The sequence below is a fragment of the Homalodisca vitripennis genome, chromosome 2, assembly GCF_021130785.1.
Source record: "Homalodisca vitripennis isolate AUS2020 chromosome 2, UT_GWSS_2.1, whole genome shotgun sequence".
Lineage (NCBI taxonomy): Eukaryota > Metazoa > Arthropoda > Insecta > Hemiptera > Cicadellidae > Homalodisca > Homalodisca vitripennis.
In genome coordinates this window covers 53,850,444-53,873,158 of record NC_060208.1, presented here as the reverse complement: position 1 = coordinate 53,873,158, position 22,715 = coordinate 53,850,444, and the positions used below count along the sequence as shown (strand labels likewise).

The following is a 22,715-nucleotide window of genomic DNA, read 5'->3' as shown; positions in this document are numbered from 1 at the left end:
ATTTTTGATTTCATCAGGGAGTTTGTTGATCAACTTAACACCAACCTCGAATGGCAAACGTTTGAATGCGGGTGTTCTGTGCGGATGTAACCGAAAGGTTGTCCCCTGCCTCTTGTCCTGTATTGGATGGACGTCCCTGCCCCGGACCAAACTCGCACTTAAATCGGCAGTACAGGGCGACATCGAAGGATGTAGAGACAGGGCAAAGTTAGCAAATCCCAGCTCCCTAAAGGCATCTCTGCATGAATTTCGAGATTTCAATTTTGAAATGATGCGGACAGCTTTCTTTTGACTTCTAAATACTCGCTCAAAATTTGTATTTAGAACAGCTGCCCCATAGCCTCAAACTCGTACGTTAGATGGGGGTGTACAAGCCGAAGTAGGCCATTTTTAGTACATCCCGGGAGCAAAATTTTTGAAAGGTTCCGTATAGCATAAATGCCTGAAGAAACCTTTGAGCAGGTACTTTCAATATGATTGTCTCAAGTCAGACTTCGATCAAGGTACATTCCGAGGAACTAGGTGGAATCAGTTTCCTCTTATGAGGACACCGTCCGCCATCCACAGCAGCGCAATCCTCAATCTCTCTTTACCGCAAACAGAAATTTAGTGCATTCGATTTGGAGTTATTGGTCCTCAGATTTAATAAAAAAAACTGAATACCTACATGAATTCAGTTCTAAAAAGAAAATGATTTCTAATTCATGTTTTGTTGGAGCTTTAATGCAGCGTCAACATACTGGACCATTTTCCCTCTCAGGAGCGATGAGTTCAGCCTGCTGAACGTACACAAGGAACAAGACTGGTCCAAGTATAGATCCCTGTGGGACTCCATAGGAAAAAAGTCGCTAATTTAAAGTGATTTAATTGTTTTTTTTTTTCTCGATAATTATATATGTATTAGTCGGCGTTGAATTAAATACCTAAAATCACCGTCCTAAAATAATCCTAAGTACCACTTTTACCTCAACCACTCAACCAATGAAATCCAAAATCGTCAAAACTTGAATCTGTAGAGAGCTTTTCTTCGTATTTACCGACCGGAAAGTGATTTTTTTTCTCGATAATTTATATAGGTAGGCCTATGGTGTACAGTTTAATGATAACAAAAATCGTCGTCCTAACTCAATCGAATACCCCACGTTTACCTCAATCATTGAAGTCCAAATTAGTTTGAAGTTCTAATCAGTAGAGTTTTTCAAGTGTATTATCCGACCGAAAATGATTTTTTTCGATAATTTATATACACGTTTACAGTTTTAATGACACCTAAAATGAACGTCGTAACTTACTTCTAAGCAGTCACTTTACGTCCCCACGAACGAAGTGGTCGCTAATTTAAACTGTTCGCCGTGTTAACGGTTCAGGTTACTTTGCGACGTCACGTGACCGCGCCCTATAGAAATGCCGTGATTACACTACACTATTCGAAAGGCCGAGCCCAAAAGTATCGTTTGATACTTTATGATCTAAACGAAAGGACAATAATATTTTTAACAACGGTCACTTCAATCAGTGAAATCAATCAATTTAATGTTTGTAGACTAGAGTAATGATAACTGTCCTTTTTTCCTGCCCCATGCTTTATTTTTTTAATATGTCTTAAAATTTCGGGGGGGGTCCGGACCCCCTGGACCCCCCCTTCGCTACGCCACTGATAAGAAGTAATAAAAATTTTAATAATACAGACAGTTAAGATTAAGTCAAAAAAGTTCTTAAGACTATACAAGAGTTAAAAATTAAAATAAACATACTTAAAATATAATATTGAACTAGATTTTAACATGCTTTGATGGTTTCAAATAAACATACTTGACGTCATTTCTTATCTTAAAGAAAATCTATATAAAGATTGTGGTTGATCAATGTAATTAATTCCAATATATGATTCTCACTTTTAGTTCATCACATAAATACTAGATGCTATTATAACATAAACTAAAGGTTAATGCGTTCACAATTTTAAAACTTAGTTAGACACATTGAAAAACTCAACCAGTGAATAAAACGGCATATCTAGAAGCCAGTTGTTAAATTTAGCTTTAAGGGTATTTATAGGGTATTTAGCTATTAAGGTTGATTTTATTGTAGATTTTAACTGATATAACAATATGACTATTTAAAGTTTTTAGTAGGGGAGCCCAAGCGGAGATTTTTCACGTTACTAGAGCGTGTCAGAAAATTATATGGGGAGAAATGTCGTACCCTGTAATGTACCCCTAGCACATATGAACCTTTAATATAGGGGTCTGCGTTGAGGGCAGACCGTCAGACTAGTAAAAAAAATCGATCCTCAGAAAAACTTGTGCGTATCAGATAAATACAAGGTAAGTTAAGTACATGTATAACAGTGTAGATTGCAATAATCTGACGTTTTAAGCGTGGTATAAGGAAATAGGCAAGTCACAAAGGTGTAAAAAAAATATGTTACCTCGAAATACTCAAGTGCGATTGAACTTTTTTTTATTTTGAAGGAAATCTTTTAAGGATTACGGAAAAAATATAAGCTGACGATTTTCATGGGGTGAGGTAGTTAAAACCATAAATAAAGGGTGGAGCGTACAGCCGCTGAGAACTGTATATTTCCCACTCCGCGCCTCTCTTTCCTTCTCACTCTTTCTTTGTCTTTCACTCTCTCGCACCATCCACACACTACCATCTGTCGCCCTAATGCCATCTCAGCTGACCACAATAACAACGTGTTTTTGTAGAAGTACAACGTTTTTATTTATTTCTTTGACTGCTTAATGCAATAAGTTTTATATACATTACAATAATGAGTGATATAAGTGTGAAATGTGTATTTTGTGGAAAAGAAACATGTGAAAAAAAAACGAAAAATTTTTTTTTCAAATGGTCAGATGAACAATATTCCTCCACATTACTGTCAGATTATCATTTAGAACGATCAGGACATCGAACTGAACCGCCTGTATAAATATCTGACGCGCTCAAGTACTTCAAGACCGCATTTTTTTTACATTTTCATAAATCTGTCATGACTTTCGATCACGTCCAAATCGTCAGTCATTTAAATAGGGTACTTTTTTGAGTTTACTTAACATTCCCTCTGAATATCTGACACGCTCAAATAACTTTTTTTTTTTCTTTTTTCTATCCCATTTTATGTCCACCGTACACTAATTACTCATCAGATTAATACCGCTCAGTTATCAGAAAGACATAGCGCATATACATTATGAATGTCTGACGTGCTCAAGTATTTCCATTTGAATGTTTTTTTTTATATTTTTGAAAATTTGTCCTTCACACTGAAATAAAACACTTAACATAAACTTTTTCGTTTTAAGACTTAATCTTCACAATCCTATAGGCCTCCATGACGCTTTAGTCACTGCAAATTTAACATCCCGGGCTACCAAGTCTATAAAAATCAATTAAAGCATCATATTTTTTCCTGGTGTTATATTCATGTGATTTATTTTTGATAAGATAAATATTTCTTAATACATATACCACCAAATCATATATGTAAATATTAGTTACAGTTTGTATTTGCAATTTTTAAACAGGGACTTACAATGTTTCATTGAAGGTGCCTGTGACTTTATTCTAACTACTTTCTTTTGCAAAATCAGGATTTCTCCTATCCTACTGCAATTACCATAAAACAATTATACAATATCTAAAGACAGGCTGGAAATAAGCAAAATATGCGACTTTATTTTAATTTTGGTCAATACATTGAGTTAATCATCTTATAAGAAAAATGACTCTGGATAGCCTGGAAGTAATGTAATCTACATGAACTCCTGAAGAAAGTGCATTATCCAGATGAATTCCAAGAAATTTAACATTGTCCACTTATCCCTGTAAAGAATTAATGCCACAAGGTCTAAGACTGAATAACAGTTTTTTTAGTTTTATCTTCATTCAAAAGGAATCCATTAGTTTCAAACCAGGTTAAGGCTTCATCAATAGTATTTTAGCTAATCGTTGTAGTTATTTTATTTCGGGATTAGTTAAGAACCATGCATGACAACTACAAAGTCAAAGTCAAAATCGAAAGAAGGTAGGATCATTTTCTATGTTTTGTAAGATATCAGAACCTATTATTTTTCGGGATTCCTTCTGTATAGGTGTGAGACACTTTGGAACCATTTTTGAACACATTTTCTTCATGTTGAAACTTTTATGAAGAATCTGACTAACACTTTCTTTGTCAATTCCTATTGTCATACATTATTCTGATAGTTAATCGGTGATATTGTCAAACAAGGTTATTGATTTTATCAATGTTAGCATCACTTTTTGCTGGTGATGGTTGGCCAGTACATATGTCATTACTTGTCATGTCTTCGCAGCCATCTTCAAATAGCTTAAACCACTCAAGCACTTGTGTTTATGATAAAATAATCATCATTGTACACATGTTATAACATTCTAAATGTTTTTTTCACTAGCAGATTTTCCAAGTTTGAAAAGAAATTTTATGTTCACTCCCTTTTTTGTTGGACACTCAATGTTTTTTCCGACACAGAGGTAATACATTAATTGATTATAGTTGGTGCTACAGGCAAAATAAGTACAGAAGCCAGACATCACTCGAGCAGCAGGTGGAGGGGTGAATCATGTGACCAGCCATACGATGTTCAGCCTTATTACATTCGTTCTACGGGTACAACAATACTAACCCGGTTTCTTTCTAACCACCCCTCATATAGCTGCATATTTATTATTGTGGGTAAACGAAATGTTTTTGAGGATTCGGATTGACATTAATTCTATGATTTATGACAAAATTTAATGAAGATAAGTGTTTCAGGGTTATTTCTTCTGTTTAAGATGTGAATATTTTCATAAAAAACTAATTTTTATTGTATTTGAAATTATAAAAGTAAAACCAAAACTATATTTTTTATTTATGATGAAATAGAAAATGTGATTTTAAACACATATAAATATGTATTTATACTCAGATTTTTGTCAAGCAGGTTTTGTTCAAATGATTTAAAACCAGTTGTGCTCACTGTAATTATTGGTAAATGTTAATTTTTCAGATGAGTTAGTGAATTTTTAAACTGTGTAATTTTGACTGTAGACAACCATGTGGAAGCCTTACCAGTTCACCATTGGGTATCAGTTGCAAGGAGGGAAGAATGGGCTCAAAGTGACGGTGGTAAGTGTGCAGCCAAGGTCGTATCTGTCGAGGGGCTAGCAGGTACAAGACCGCCAACCCACCCAGACGCATCCGTGCCTTCAGCAGTCCTACCAACCCTATGTGGTGGTCAGCGTGCAGATGCGAGACGTAGATAGCACGCAAGTTGCGTAAAACGTCATCTGCACGGGCTTGGCCATATAGCCGCACTAGCTGACCGTACGTTGCCTCACCACAATCCACTATCATGGAGATGGTGTCACTACAACAGACAATACATCAGTTAGAATACTAAAGTGCAACAACAAAAAAACCAAAATAAAAAAAATTCAAATGTTGGTGCATTCAATGAAGCAAATGTTTTAATTTATTTTCTCATGGATTTTGAGAATCAATTCACTTTGAAAACTAAAAGTAATGATACAATTTCTAATAGGCTAACTATTGAAATGTAAACAAAATTGTTAGAGCAGTTTAGAAAACACCAGTATTTAAGGTAGACAACTATCCAGCTATTGACTCAGATAACTCCTCCCATGATTCCTCTACACAGCTGAAAAGACCAGATTCTACACTAAGTGATCTTGTACAATGGGAGAAGTGGATGGATTATCTGACTCTGCAGCTCTCCACCTACTACCTCTGAGAACTCTTCACATCATTCCACTATACAGCTGTATATTTAATTTTTCCTTTAATTAGCCTAACATAACTGCCAACTTTTATGTTATTTGCTCCAACGGGTTCTGAGATACGATTTTAAAAATTAAAAACACATATGGACATAACAGATACTAAACAAAACAAGATAGAACTTATGACTACATTAAATTTTTTGCTCGTTTTGTGTCTACTACCACATCCGGAAGTTGTGCCAACCTCTTCAAGAATCAAGAATTTATTAAGTCATTTAACTTTTACAAGTAATAGACCAAGTCAAGTTTAAAATCTAGCCTATCTCTACATTACATTTAACAAAATACATTTAACAATAACATTTCATCAAAAGTGCTGACATTTCCTTAAAACCTAAAACTTGAATCACAGTCTATAGCTTAAAAAGGCAAGGTTAAGGTCAGTCAAGGGCAACTCAAGATACTCTTTAAGACTATAAAAAGGCTTATTGACCAAAAGTCTATACAAAACCATTTTGAATTTATTTAAGTTTAACTGGTGTACCCAATGAGGCAGCATATTGAACATTTTTATGCTGATACAATCAAACCAGTTTTGTGACACACTTAATCTAGAAAAAGGCTGTTCCAGTTTCCAGTTATTTCTCGTGTTGTGCTGATACATCTTCACAAACATCTATTGATGCTGTATGTACAAACGTCAGTACAAATCTTATTAACGTTGATATAATGCATACAGTGATCTCAGACCACACGTGTCAGCTTTGTCACCTCACTTTCCCAGCAAGACAACGAATAACAGAATCTTCTCTTCGTCGTCACCTCAATGCAGAAAATTTGCATAACCTAAAACAAAATCTTGCAGCTGAGAACTGGATTGGAGTTTTTGGTTCAGACAATGCAGATGGCGCATATGAGTCTCTGATTCACACTCTAACTTTTAATCTAGATATATACTGCCCCCTGAAGAAGTCTAGACAAAACCGCAACTACAAAATATCTGCATGCTACGACGAAGAAGCAAAGCTATTGAAAGAGAAATTTTTGGAGGCTCAAAGGAAGTACATCCTGAATAACTCAGACAATGATAAACAGACTGCTGTTCGACTAAAAAAAGCCTACAACTTAAAACTTAGGTCTCTAAGAAAAGAAAATAGCGCATCTGTCATTAGCCGATCTATGAATAAAAGCAAAGCTGTTTGGCAAATAATCAATGGTGAGAGGAAATCGTCCAAAGAGTCTTCTGTAAATGCTATAAACCTTGAAGTAAATGGAAGAGTGGTAGATAATGCTACAGACGTAGCTAATCACTTCAACAGATACTTTACAACAATAGCAGATGAAACAATTAGAGTAAATAATAGCAGCCCTTCTTATAACCAAGCTGAAACTACTCACGCAATCCCTGTGGAACAAACTATACATATCCTGAAACCCGTATCAATTGAAGAGCTTGCAATTACAATAGATTCATTGAAGCCTAAATCTTCAACGGGAGTGGATGGAATCTCAGCTAAAATACTGAAAGCAGCCAAACATGAACTTCTACCACCCTTGCTTCATGTCATCCAGCTGTCATTGGCCCAGGGTGTGTTTCCACAAAAACTAAAAACCGCCAAAGTTTTTCCTCTTCTCAAAAAAGGCAGTAAAGATGAAATAGGGAATTACAGGCCCATCTCATTAATCCCCACTATCACTAAGATCCTCGAGAAGATTCTTCTATCTAGAATCCTTGAACACCTAAATATCAACAATCTTCTCACTGATAGACAACATGGTTTTGTAAAGGGTAGGTCCACTCTCACAGCCTTGGTGGATTTGTTTGAATTTATTGTGGATGGCATAGAAAATGGAGATAGTGTTGTGGGCATTTTTTTTGACATGAGCAAGGCCTTTGATTGTTTAAGCCATGACATGATTGTGACAAAATTACACCATCTTGGTATCTGAGATACGGCACTGTGTTGGTTTCGATCTTATCTTTCTAACAGAAACCAAGTGGTTGAAATAGCTCAATCCATCAAAGGCATCAGATCCACATCCAGATCAGACTCTCGGCCCATGGTGAGGGGGGTTCCTCAGGGCTCGGTCTTGGACCCACTCTTGTTTGTGCTGTCCACGAATGACCTGCCTGCAGTGACGGAGCCTTATTGTAGGGCCATCATGTACGCGGACGACACTGTCCTACTCACTTCTCAGAAGTCTGTTGAAAGCCTCAAAATAAACGCGTACATTGGCCTGAATTTGGTGGTGGACCACTGTACAAGGCATGATCTTGTGTTCAATGCTTCCAAGACCAAGCAGGTTACCTTTGGCACCAAGAGGGATGAAGTCTCAAACCTTCCTGACATCAATGCTGTCACTTCAATTAAACATCTCGGATTACACTTGGATGGAGATCTTAAGTGGAATGAGCACATAGATGTTCTCTGTCAAAGGCTGTCTACAGCTGTCTTCGCCATTAAAAGAACATTATCTGTCAGCACAGAGGAGGCAGCTTTAACAGCCTACCATGCCCTTTTTGAGAGCCTCATATACTATGGAGTTTCGGTATGGGGTGGAACCTCTGCACATAACTTACAATGAGTTCTAATTTTACAGAAGAGAGCCATCCGAACCATAAAAGGAATGAAAATACAAGATAGTTGCCGGCCAGTCTTTAAACATCTGAAGTTATTAACCGTTGTAAATATATATATATATCTTCCAGTCTACAACACTAGCTTGTCTCCTGGGAATAAATAAGCGACATCAGGATGTTCACACACACTGCACCAGACATGGAACTGACTTCAACCTGCCGGTCCATCGCTTGAAGCTCTTTGAATCAAAACCTTCTTACGCAGGTGCAAATTTTACAATGCCTTACCCGCATCCTTGAAGGTCTTGGAGCTGGAAGTTTTTAGGAGGAAATTAAAATCTTGGCTGGCAGATAGACCCTTCTACAGTGTCAATGAATTTTTAACTTGGAGAGAGTGACCATGGCAATTGGCAAGCAAATAGACTCTTTTCTATATATAATGTAGCCTACATGACGCCTGTTTCTATCTTGATGATAGCAAATAAAGATTTCTGTTTCTGTTTCTGTTTCTGATGGTTGTCACTCCTAACTATTAATTCACATTGGTCTACCCTTTCCTTAATTTTACAAAGACATACATAGATATATACATTAAAGACAGTTAAAATTCCCTCTGATACAAAAAGTGGTCTGCAGTGTGCATTGAAGGAAGTCCTAGTCATAACTCTAATGGCCTTTTTTTGTAAAAGAAGAACCTGTTTTACATTACAGCTACTAGATATAGTTCTGTAATAGTTAGTTCTCTATAGTTCTCTTGTGAAACACCCTGTATATAAAACAATAAAAACTAGTACAGGCTAAAATAAAGTAAATACAAAATATTAAGTATGGATTTAGGAATCCAACCAATTCAACTGCTAGAGCCTCCTGTTGGCCAACACTACTAGTGAAAGTAGTACAACTCTAGAGTACTAGTGAAAGTAGGGATCAACACAAGTGGAATTCTTACCTGAGATGTATGAGAATGCCACTTGTATTTCGAGTCTTATTGGGTATACAAGATCCTGTGCCCAAGAACACAACCTGAGGGAACTCTCTCTGGTTGTCTTCTATCGATGTTAGTTGCTCCTTGAGACTTCTCAGAGCCTCCGGGAACCCTTCAACAGCCAGGGTTTCCTGTCGGTACACCTCAGGCTCTAGCACCAGCTTGGAGGAACTAGGGATCAAAAATACAAAGATAAATAAAGTGTTTTTAAGAAAAGTATTCTATTATCTTGCAATAAATACATTAATAACAATATTTAGTCTACTGTAGAGAGCACACATCAAATAAATAAGCATTTTATTTAGAAAGGTAGCACTGGCACTGCATCACTACTGGTGCCACCATGTGGCAGGTGTTGTCATGTCATCTTCTATTTCACCAATTGTTACTCAGTACAAGATAGGCTCTTGCCGAGTGAGGTTGTTATTGCGTGTGCTGAATTTTAAAAGTACTACTGTGTACTTGTATGTGTTTTAATAGCTTTTTTTATTACAATATAGTAAATTTATGCAACTGTGCGCAATATTTCACTAAAGAAAAAGGTACTTACACCATAATACTTGACTTTAATGAAGCACCTCTAATATCACTGTTTATTGTGTTAAGACTTGGTTAATAAAACATAATTTAAGTTTAAACCGAGTTTCACCTTTTTCCTTCAGGTAATACTAATGCAAGCAGGATAAAAATCATACAGTGTTGACTTTGTTGAAGGATAAAATCCAAACTTGTTGATAGTAAGCTGTTTTAATACCGTGTTCAACTTTCTGTAATGCCATTGATATGCTAAAAGTTGATTTTGAATCAGCAGTTCTGAAAATAGATCCACATTTTACTGCATCTGCTGTTAGACAAGATTCTTGGAAAGACTTTTTCAATATGTTGATCAAGAGTAAAGCTACAAGGAACTGCGAGGTTGTTAACACAAGGTGGCAACTGCTGTTGATAGAAATATAAAAGGCCAGTTTGGTGTCTTACTTCCTTTTAGAAAAGAACAATCTTCCAAAAGCAATCAGAAGTGTTAGTTGGCAGCTCTATTGAAAGTCTTGAAGTAAATTAACTTACAATAGTTCTACAATTTAAATAAAATGTACCCATGGCCTTTGGATTTATCAGAAAAAATCTTTATTACAAGAAAAGCCTCTGGTTTAAAAAAGTCTACGAAAAACTATTAAGTCTAGTGAAATGCATTTTTAGCAAAAGCAAAAAATTACTTAAAAATAAGAATTGTTTAAAAAATATGATTAACTCAAACAAAACCCTTATTTTTACAACAACTTGATTACTTTATGGTCCTAAATGGCTTACAATTAGCTTGATACCAAGGCCCAGATAACAATTTGTTATTTTATAACTTGTGTTTTATTAATTCACCAAGAGTGTCTCACTCCTCCCCCTTTACAGGACAGGGTATATTGTCTCTTATTCAGTGACTTCCCATATTCAAGGATCAGAAAACCCTGAGATTTTCTCATCAGAAAACAAGTTTAAGTCGCTGTCAAAAGTTCTGTACATTGCAAGGATATTTAATGTTTATTTTGTACAGTCACATACTAATGCAAATCCTCTGAGCCTAGGCTGAAGTGATAGGGTAAACTTACTCCAAGCTAAAGCTTCAAATCATCCATAAAAATGCACAGTAATATTGTTACTAATATATTATTCTCTTAATATTTCCAGATAAAATAATAAAATATTACCTGTCAAGAATCCTCTGAGGACGAAGAGAAATATTGGTGATGGTGTTGCCTTTAATGATGGAGAATAATTTTTTGATGTCGTCCACTCCATTCACTTCCATTGCCTGGGTAAAAATCAAAATCGTGTTGATAAAATAATCACATTCTAAAGTTAGATTTTGGTCTCTAAATTTGTTAAACACGTAAATGAAGGAAGCCTCAGATAGGCTGCAGAACTGTTGAAGTTTTTTGTGACATTTTACTGTATTTTGGATGATACTTTACTAAACAAGCTAAAATATTATAATTTTTCAAACATTGCCTTGGAATGGACTGAACCTTGGATAGATCTCAAATATCATAAAAAAGAACTATTGTAATGAGAAATGGGTTTACATCGAATTGTGAGTGGAAAAAAATTAAGATCAGAGTTCTCTAAGGTACAATTTTAGATCAACTTTTAATTATAGAACATAATAATGACTAATCATCAAATTTAACACACAATGTAATTTTATATGCTAATGACACATCAGTGGTGATCTAAGCAAAGAACTTATGAAATTGTGTTCAATACAATAAACACACAGTAACAGAAGTATGAAATTGATTTTCAGTAAATGGCTTAAAACAAAACAGTAATGAAAAGTACATAATTTAAAGTACGGTATTCAAAACATTTCAATACATGATTTTTACTGTTGTAAAATGACTGGCTAAATATAAAGAATGGGTGATAACAGGTTCTCTTAAGAACATTTTTCTAATAAGCTTAATAATGAGTAGTCCAATAAAACCTGACACTGTTTAAACAGCTTTTTCTCAGTTGTTATTATGCCTAGAGTCTTGATTGTTACATTGATGCAAAACACAGCTGATGCCATTTCAGTAATCATAGAGCAGTGGACAGTTCAACATTGTGCTTTTGTTATTGAAGCTTTCTTTCAAAATAATGAGTCTGCGACTGCTACGCAATGGTTATTTTGTAACAAATTCTGTGTTCTTCGCCACGGAGCTGTTCCTTGTAGGAATACTATGAAAAGGTGGATGAAAAATTTCAGAAATTGTGCTTCTGCATTAAAAGTGAAACCACCTGGTAGGCCTAGTTCTGTACTTACTCCAGATAATTTTGAAAATGTGCTTGTATCTGTTCTGCAAAGCCCAAATTGGTCAACCAAGAAGCAATGTGTCACATTATGAGTTTCAAAGACAAGTTTAGCCTTTTGGTTCTTTGTCCAACTATTATTGGGTTTTAGTTGGTTTAGATCAGGAAAGCTGGCTAATTCATTAGAAATATGCCGGACCAATGGTTTAGCTCGGAAATATTTATATCATTAACCCTTTGACCGCCGTGAGCCACTATAGTGGCTCGCCGTATGTGGTACCTTGAGCGCCGCGGGCCACTATAGTGGCTCGCCATATGCGGTACCTTGAGCGCCGCGGGCCACTATAGTGGCTCTGTGAACTTTACGCCTTTGTCCTTATAGTTTAAACATAATATATATAAAATATATTTATATCAACTTTGAATTGTATTGATCTGCTTCATTTCAACTATAAAATATTGATACAGTAGAACCTCGATAGTTCGACACTTTGTGGACTAACGGGGGTGTCGAAACTATCAGAGATGTCGAACTATAGGGAGTATATAGATTTTAACACAAGGAATATTAAAAAGGCGAGTTTATGTTAAGATGGACTGTAATTTAATTAACAATGTACAACTAAACAAATATTAAACTGATGAAACAAAATGTATCAACTTACATTGTTTTACAGTGCTGTACTTCTTCCTCTTAAAATAGTTAATGATTAAATGAATAAATGTAAAAATAAACAAACTCAATTCATAATATAGGCTAGATAAAAAACAAAATGTATATACAAAAATAAATTAATATGGGACAACTATAACTTGTAACATGGTTACATCATGTTTTACTTTTTACAACGCAAAATAGTTTGTGATTTTTAATTGTTTTTCACTTTGGTTTCTTCGCCGAGCCGCCTCGTCACGTAATCGTCGAAGAAACAAAATGTCCATTCCAGTCGTCCCTTGTTCCTGTAAATACTGGATCGCTCCCTCGAAGAATTTTTACACCTTCGCTGTGTGTCAGTTTTGATTTTTGAGTGGTATCTTCGTCGTCTTCTGACTCTTCTTCACTATCCTCTCTTGATTTTAAAGCATCAACTATTTCTTCCTCTGAAGTTGGTCCGCTTTCTTCATCTTGTTCCATCCACTCGAAAACATCTGTAGGTGAAGCTTCTTCACAACCTGGGATTTTTTCCATTAAAGTGGCTAGCTCGTCATCTTTAATTTTCTTCGTTGAAACTCATTTCCCTGGTGGTCCAAGAGCTTCCTCCAAGAACGCACACGAGCGTTAGGGGATTGAGTTCATCCCATGCCTGGGAAATCCAGCCAACAACATCCAGCATATCAATTTTTTTTAACTTATCCACTAATTCGGACTCCTTCATCTAGGGCTTGAATGAGGACATGAAAGGAGTTTCTTCCTATACAACTTCTTAAGCGTTACCAAAAACTCCTTGGTCCACAGGCTGGCAAAGGGAGGTTACGTTAGGGGGCAAGAACATAGCTTTAATTTCTCCGTCTTGAATGACATCTACAGCCGGGTGTGCGTTGTTGCGTTGTCGAGGATCAAGAGTGCTTTCATTGGAAGGTTCTGGGACTTTAGATGCTTCTTAATTTCGGGCACAAAACTGTTTGTGAAACCATTCACGTTAAAAATTGCTCTCTGACATCCAAGCATTTGATTGGTGTCTGTAAAAAACGGGGAGGTCAAAATGAGTCACCATTCATTTTAATATTTTTGAAGGCTCTAGGTTTCCTGGCCTTTCCTATCAGAGCCAATTTTAATTTATGAGTTCCTGTTGCGTTACTGCAAGCCAACACAGTAACTCTGTCCTTACTTTTTTTATATCCTGCTGCAGCTTTCTCTTGTTTGAGAGCCAAACTTTTTGTTGGGAGCATTCTAAAATTCAGACCAGTTTCATCACAGTTATAGATTTGCTCTCCACTAAGGCCTAATTCTTCAATCAAAGCTTGAAATTTCATTTTAAAATCATGTGAACTATCGAGATTTGCTGACAGTTTTTCTCCACAAATGCTCAATTGTTTAATACCATACCTCTCTTTCCATCTGTCCAGCCATCCAGAGCTTGCTGTGAATTCAGGCTCTCCCTCTTCTTTAAAGTTTTGATTAAATTTCAAGGCCTTTTCCTGTAAAATCGGTCCTGAGATCGGTGTCCCTTTCTCCCTCTGAATCCTAAACCACTGGAAAAGAGCTTCACTTACTTGTTCATACTCAGACCTCTTCATACTCCTCCTCTTGTCTAACGATTCTGAACACACTCTTTTCACACACCAAGACTCAATTTCATTTCTAGACTTCCTCCATCCAATCACTGTTGACCGACCAACGTTCAAATCACTCGCCACTTTCTGTACACTTTCACCTTTGTCAATCCTTTTTAGAGCATCTAATTTCATTTCCATCGTAACAAAGCACCTTTTACGTTTTTTATCTGACATTTTAAAAAACAAACAAATTACAAAGCAGTTCAGTAACACCAACTACGTATGTCTAACGATCGTTAAAACAGTAACGTATCACGAAAGGAACAAAAACGCGTCTTAACTCCCGCAGCGTCACGAGCGAAACTGAGTTGACGACTAAGAATAGCGGGTGAGTCAGAGGGGGAGGGGGAGGAGGATGCGCTATACAAAGGGCAGTGGCGCGCGTTCACGGCAAACAATGGCGGGCCCGTCAAGGACACCCACTTGTCCCTGCTGTCACGTTATGTTGGTCACGGCTGGTGTCGAATGATACGGACTGTTCGAACTATCGAGTGTCGAATTAACGAGGTTCTACTGTATTTACTTGTTTCTATAGTAACAAGTGTATCTTCATCCTACAGCGGAATTTTTGAAATGTTTTGAATTTTACTTAATTTACATTATTTTATGCAATTTCTGTGGAATATATTTGTAACTTTTAGTATATGCTCAAAACAATACATACTTTTAGGTTAAAAAAACGTTATTTGAGCCCAAGTTACTTATTCAGTGTGTTTTTGGACCTCAAACTTAAGATTTTTTTTTTAATTACGACAGGCATACACACTACTAAACAAATGTAAAAAAAAAATTAAACTGTAATTTATTACATCAACTGAAAGTACATCTCTTCCCCTCAAAAACAAAACCAAAACTAAAAGGCTAGCTCAAATTTTACGAAAGTTATGTAATTTAATATGTGACCATGCAAAAACGGGTGATTTTGCCGTGGCGGTATTGGATCCGTGCGGTGCTCAAACGTCTGGCGGTCTAGTGAACGACGGCGCGCGGGAGCGGTGGCGCACTAAGGGTTAATATTTGGGGGGAGGGGATATTGAAACCAGCACCTCTTGATTTCCATCCACTTTTCTGTTGTAAGAGTGAGCGAATCTGTCAGACCGTTCCGTGTGGGTCAAAATTTTCACAAGTGATTGTGAGTGAGTAAAAGATTTCTTGCAATAATAGTTTTCCTTGCCTGTACCTAATTTAGGGGCTTCCTGTTATAGAAAATGTCCCACAGTTATGCAAGACTAGATTGCAGATTTATTAAATTAATCCAGTAAAAAGGAAGGTTGTTATAAGAAAGAAATGTTTATGTAGAATACTTGTGTTTTCCTGTTTTGACAAAGGATTAATTTCATCTTTACAATATTTCAGATTTGAACTCTTTGTAACTAATTTGGGTAAATTCGCACAGTAATAAGAATTCACTTTGTAGCAAGTTCCATTTGAATTTTAAAATTAACTGAAACAACAGAAACTGGACAAAATCCCATAGTTTGAGTTTAGCACGACCTATTAAGAAAGTAAATGATTTATTTTTCTCTAAAACTCAATTTTTTTTTGTTGCAGCATTTTAGTACAACTATAAAAATTTGTAGTAAAAACTTTTACAAAATTTGTATGTTCTCTTCAAAAGGATAAGCTATATAATTAACAATAAATTTAAATGTTTTATCCTGGGTCCTATTTCTGTCTAGCCACATATTGCATAATATAATTACACACATGCAACTTCAGTTAACAAGACTCAATCATTAAATCTTGCCAAAATCAATCTTCCCACTAGCGAATTACTAATACAAGTTCTGGTAAAGGGAGTATTTTTTTTAGATATTTATCATGTAAGAATGACCCTTACTTTTCTGTTGCAAAAATGTAATCTATCTTTCTTTTCATACTTTGCTAGTTAAAAGTCTGACCTTGGTGGAACAATGCCCAGCAACAAGAGGAATGCCTTGGTCACCCAGCAGTGGGAACATCTGCTGGTCCAGCAAGTGTAGCTTGTGCTGTATCCTGTGTACTGCTACACTGCCCATACAATGATTACTGGAATTGAGCACCAGGTGGTGAGTACTGGGCGAGAATTTGGACATCCAACCTTGGTACCTGAGCAGACCAACACTATCAGGCACAACAGTAGTTCACTATACAAGCACTTACAAAATAAATATGCAAGAAATTTTCATCTTGTGAAAGAAAATCTTAATAAGAAGTGTAAGACGTATAAAATCAAGTATAAAAAGGAGCACTATGGATGGGTAGGAATATGATTTTTTTTATTTTTAGGTTGTAGCTCATACAAACACAGTGAATTAAATAACTACAATGACCACATTTACCAGGCTACCGGTCCAAAGTGCAACTACTATTTAATTATTGCAGACCGAACTAATAACTGAAACAAATAAATTCCTTCACTCACCACCTTGTGCATCTAAAGAATTAATTGTCCACTAAGAATCAATCAATGTACAGCAGAGCGTGCATGTGCGTGCATGCATATGTTTATGTGTATGTGTATGTATATACAAGAAATCTATTTGTGTAAGCAATCTCACATGCTCTTTTTTTCTAATTACACTTTCTCTGATTTTAATTTATATTGAAATGTAATCATTGATTTAATTTCAATGTAGCAAAATCTTAAAGAAGTCCCCTCTTCCAAGTCTTCATATCTGTCTTGATTTGAAGAAAGAAGGAGCATGGTATATAAAAACACATTGTGATGTAAAAATCTACTACATTAGAGTTATTACCAGAGCATGTAACTATTCGCATGAGAAAATATTGAGACAATATTTGCAACAACCACATTCACCTCAAGTCTTCTAGACAAATTTGCTGGATCAAGTTAATCTATAGTTTGTAGAGAAACAATTTAACAAAGTTTGTCAAGAGCCACATCAAAAGTCTATGATTTTGAATTGACTGAAGGAATTTGAAACGAGAGTGATAGTTAAGTCTCAATATTAATGATTGATAATAATAGAATCAGTTAACTACACAGTTCATAATCCCTACCTTATGGACCTCATAATTCACATCAATTTAGCTTTTCTCATTACATCACCACTAAATAACAGACTCTTTAAGAGAATTCAAATTCTGAACTACCAGAAGTTTGGGAAACAACTGATGTTTGTTCCAACAGTTTTTTTTTCCACTCAATTCCAATTACAGTACTATTATAAATTTACAATTAATGACATACTCTTGATTCCAATTAAATATCAACCTCAAATTGGTACCATATACAGGTATTTATTTAATTTTGGATTACTATAAGTGAAGAGTAATAATAGTTTTAAATAAATTACCTTGGATTGGCCATGATATGAGGAGGAGTGAAATGAACAACGAGATAGGCTGTATTGTTTAAGTCAGTACAACTGGCTTGATGTTGCTTGAACATTTCCTCCTCTTCTAAACTATCCAAGAATTCTTCAGTAGGGCACTCCAAAACTGAAATAAAAATATCTTTGACCACAAAAACGTGTAGGTAGTTTCAGAGTACACTGGAAATATATAAATTTTAACATAGCTTGAGATTTTTAATCACTCAAGATTCACTCAATTTTTATTGATTCAAATTTTAATATATAAAAATTAAAATGTACATCAACATAGAACATAAGAAGTTAACACATTCATTCACTGGCAACGTCCAATCGGAGATGCGTCGAACTCACTACAAGTGCTGTCATCTTCGATCAGAGACCTTCAGACTTTGATGCAATACAGTATAAAATTTTTTAGCATGCCTAAATGAGTTTCAATATTCTTTTAGCAGTAAAAGTGTTAAACAAGCTCTTAAATGGTGGAACCTTTCCTTGATGATAGAAGACCAAACAAATGAAGAAGTCCTTAAGTAGAGACCTGGCATGCAGAGTTAACCCACTGGTGTACCATCACAGGTGGGATCCATGATAATGACAATATTTTAATCATAACATGATTGTGTCTAATTTTTGAAACAATTAATATATTATAACATGTGTCTAATGTTTTAAACAAAATTTCTGAATTATTAAACAGCTTTCAATCTTGCAAATAATTATCTTGAGGGTCTATCATACCAGTAGATAGTACACAATAAAGCTTATTTGTAAGTTGTATACAGGGTGAGTCAGCTGTCAGGGTATTCAAAGCGTATATTACGAGAACGTAGAGCTATAACAAAAAACAAACTCCAATAGCTCACATCACACATTGGGAATCTATTTAAAATATTTCCAACAAATTTAAAGTCAAAAGTTTACTTACCGATGAATACAGGCCCGGGTTCATCAGGGGAGGTAACGTCCTTAGAGCGTACAACTGTGCCATTAGCCAGGGTCACATCTTCCCCTGCCTTAAGTTTTCCAAGGAGTGGACCAGGAGGTACGCCGTGGGTCACACAAGCCTGCAGGTTCAGCGTACCGGGCCGATCATTGAGGCGACAAACATACGCCATACTGGTACTGCCAGGGGGTGGCCGGTCATCTCTCCCTGCCCGTGACTCTGTATCACAGGACGACTAGTGTTTAAATATTCCACACCTACTACTTTAAGTTACGTTCGGTGTAATTACTCTCAATTATAAATCATCTCTGAAGAATCTTTTAAAAATGTGTCAATTCTTCTAGTAAATTGTGTTCCAAAAGGTTTTTATGGCTAAAATTAGTTCATTAAACAACAAGATAATGAATTATTAAACTGTTACAGTATGCTTTATCAAACAGTAAGACTCAATACCGTAGACAAAAAAACACAATGCTCTATACAATCACTGTATTATGCCAATGTTATATATTCAGTGCATTACTGATACTCTGACATAACCTTGAACAGAAAAAGTTCCATTATGGAGTGATAGTGTCACACTGTGCGATGTTTTGTTTCGTCACGTTAAAGTCATAAGGTTTAGTCAGTATTTCTATTCTTCATAAAATAATACATAGGAAATATTCCTCTCTATGCACTTACAAAACTTGACGAGCGGGCGTTGGGCCTGGGGCGACTTGTCGCTACTGGATGGAATTAAATGGGCACCCGGACCAGCCACGTGCGGTTACCGGGGCTTGAATTCACGTCGTAGCATCCAGGGGACGCCCTCAGGCCGTGGAGATTGTTGTCGCACAACTCGTGTGCGATAGAGAATGGATCTCGCTTAATCATCGGCCTAAGCCTCATGTGTGCGGATCTCTCTTTTGGCTCGCCAACTCGTGACTGCAGCCGAGCGCGCCCGTTGCAAACCGTGGGACACCGTCACGGCCGAAGTAGTAATTGGGAAGATTGTGAAAAGTATTAGAAATAAAAGTCAGCTGATTCAGTTGGCCGTTTGCTAATATTAAACTCTTCTACATTGTAAATGGCATTAAGCTTTTCTCTCAAATAAATAATCAATTTTGCTGTTTATTTTGAAATAATATCTGTTGTTCGAGTACTTATGTTACAGCTAATAATATATGTGAATTTTAACTGACAGAACATGGTTATTGCTTTTTAATTTTTTTTTTCAGAGTAGTTTTTGTTCAAAAAGCTTTGGTAAACATTTATCTTATTTCGTCCAAATAAAAATTAAAATAATTTGCACATTTTGGAATTTTATTACTGCATTTTTTCAATTTACAACTCATTAATTAGAAAACAACAACACTCTGTTAGTCAACAAGACCATTTCCGAACTTTTTTTGCCGTCGCATTTTACAATAATAATGGCAAAAAACTTTGTTTATTTTACATTAAAAATCTAATTATAATGATAAATGTAAGTAGGCTTCGCATTTTGCACAAAAACATTTATTTCAATATGTTTTTTCAATATTTTTCTGTGTACCCCAAGTGGTACCTAAAATGAGGATCCAAACAACTTAATCTTGATAACAGAACCTTTACATAAATTTGTATTCAAATTTTGGAAATTTTAATGGTGGGATTAAATATTCCTTTCAATCTTCAGTCCCGGGCTCAGACTAGGGGACAAACTATTATCACCATGAATCAATCATTAAATTATGTGTGAAATACCTGGTGACAAATGTCTGCGTTTCTTTTTACGCCCAGGACTGCCATCACGGTCAGGAGAACATGGCCGGGACCCAGTTTGCCAGTACGAGTAGTAGTCCACATCATCGTCTGTAGAGTCCTCAGAGCCCAATACCAACTCTGGGGTTCTTGGCGGAGACCTAAAATAAACATTTTCCTGTACTGACACACTAACTACACATTTAAGGCAAATAAAGATAATTCATTAATAATCCAGTGACAAGAAAAATAGGACACACAATCAATACTGGTAATGAACACTTAAATTGGTTAGAACATGTATCAATAACTTCATCCGGTGCATACGCTCTGAGTAAAATGTCATATTTCAAACTTTAAAATATTAAAAACTATATATTTTGCCTATGTTAATTAAATAATTTCTTTTAGTATTAGCCTTTGTGGTGTTACATCTGTTAAAAACGTTAATTACATTTTTAAAATCTCAAAAGATAAGCAATCACGATAATACTGTTAGAAGATAATACTACCTTAGGAATATGACCCATGTACAACTTATATACATTACTATTATTAATGTAACAGAAAGATTTGGAAATCTTCCAAAACTATAGTTGAATCATCAATATCCAACAGAAATAAGGATAAACTGTGCTTTGCAAATCAAAATCTTCAGCATTACTGCAAGTAACGCTCATATACAAAGTCAACATCTTTTAGTAGGCAACCTCCTAAAATTGTGCACCAAACAAATATAACAAAATTTACAGCTTAGTCAAAAATACACTTGTTATAAAAAACAAATTTGGAATTTGAAGATTATGTATAATAAGTTTAGGCAATAGTTATGTAGATTAACTACAATCATATGACAACATTTCATGTTTTAATTATGTGAAAAATAAAGTGATTTTTAAACGACATTTGTTAACACATCCGCCGCAGGAGACTCGTATTCCAGCACTACAAAAATAGAGTGCGCTGCAGTCTGCTGGAAATACAAGCCTCCACTCCACCCTAATCTGCGGGGTACCAGTGGGGAGGGGGGCTGAAAACCAGCAGAGTATTGAATACGAACTGGACAAGGACCACCAACGATGACGGCGGGTTGGAATTCCATTCCTGGAAATTAAATTATCAATTCCAGCCCACAAGGGCTACTGAACATCTGTAATGAACTTTTGGAATATCCAGATGTAATTTTTGGGTGAGGAAAAACATTTGTATTTTTCAGCATTTTAGGCTCCACACATGTCCTCATTTCCTACAGCAAACGTGTTATGAGGTACTGGACATTCTTTTTCTAATACCTCTCAGAAGCAGGAGTGGCTAGCCACCTCTTGGCAGCTGGAGTATACAGAGGCACATATTGGACCTTCATTACATTGTCTTCAAACCTAGAGTTCTTGTCACATGAAGCCATCTTGATGACTAAGTGCCTCAAAACCACAAACTTGCGTGTTGCCACAAATATCTCGTCCTACAGAAAAAGAAAACATTCATTACCATTGAGATTTATGTCATAATCGGTGTTGTCAGGTCTGTTACCCAAAAATGTTACATCTGAGTATCTCAATAATTTCAACTTAATCAGCAACTTAACTGCAACATTAGTAACTGTTTGCAATGTTACTTGTTACATATAATAAAATGTAAAACCGTAGAGATTTAATACAGCAGATAAACATACACAAATAGGAGTGACATTTTTAACATAAGATTACTATATTTCCTAACAGTAAAACAATCACAGATTTCCTAAGCATTATTATTTATTGCAATAATATATTTTTACATATTATTTGTTAAAGTATATAGATTATTGTGGATTGACATTATACAGACAGGGAACAAGTTAATATTTTTTATATATTAGTTAATATTTTTACTGTGTGAAGGCTCTTAAAGCATGGAAAGATACAGTTGGGAAATTCATATGTTGCATCTTTCTTCACCTTTTTACTGGTCTCTGTGTTTTATCAGGACTGTATAGAACTATCACAGCAGTGAGTGGGGCCAGGGCCACCATCTTGGCGTCATAATAATTCAACACCCAGTGCACATCTTACTGTGACAACATGAGGACTGTGCCTCTGCTACTTCACTCTCTGTAATGTGTCAAAATATACACTACAATAGAAAATCCTGTGACAGATTTCCTTGGAGCCCTTGGAAAGTCAGAAGTCCTCATTGGTACCATCTTCAATGATACTGACCTCTTCGGAACCCACAACAGTATTAAAGACCACTGTATTTTCGCCACCTTCAAAGGATATGATACTGGACCTTAATCAGTCAACCGCAACAGTGTGTTATGCAAGGAGTGGTAAGAGTGTAGGGTCACTCAGTGTACATGGGTTGAGA

The 22,715-nt window shown here is 35.8% G+C and overlaps 1 protein-coding gene across 1 annotated transcript in view; it reads right to left on the bottom strand.

Moving 5' to 3' along the window:
• The window catches only part of LOC124353954 (ribonuclease Z, mitochondrial), a 34,054-nt gene that overhangs the window by 5,570 nt on the left and 5,769 nt on the right, over positions 1-22,715 (bottom strand). Inside the window, exons 3-10 of the mRNA XM_046804039.1 lie at positions 21,662-21,831; positions 20,373-20,530; positions 18,627-18,863; positions 17,681-17,825; positions 16,283-16,469; positions 11,021-11,124; positions 9,285-9,491; positions 5,084-5,381 (exon numbers count right to left, since the gene is read on the bottom strand). Coding sequence (XP_046659995.1) covers positions 5,084-5,381; positions 9,285-9,491; positions 11,021-11,124; positions 16,283-16,469; positions 17,681-17,825; positions 18,627-18,863; positions 20,373-20,530; positions 21,662-21,831 — 1,506 coding nt within the window. The remainder of the gene's footprint in view (positions 1-5,083; positions 5,382-9,284; positions 9,492-11,020; positions 11,125-16,282; positions 16,470-17,680; positions 17,826-18,626; positions 18,864-20,372; positions 20,531-21,661; positions 21,832-22,715) is intronic.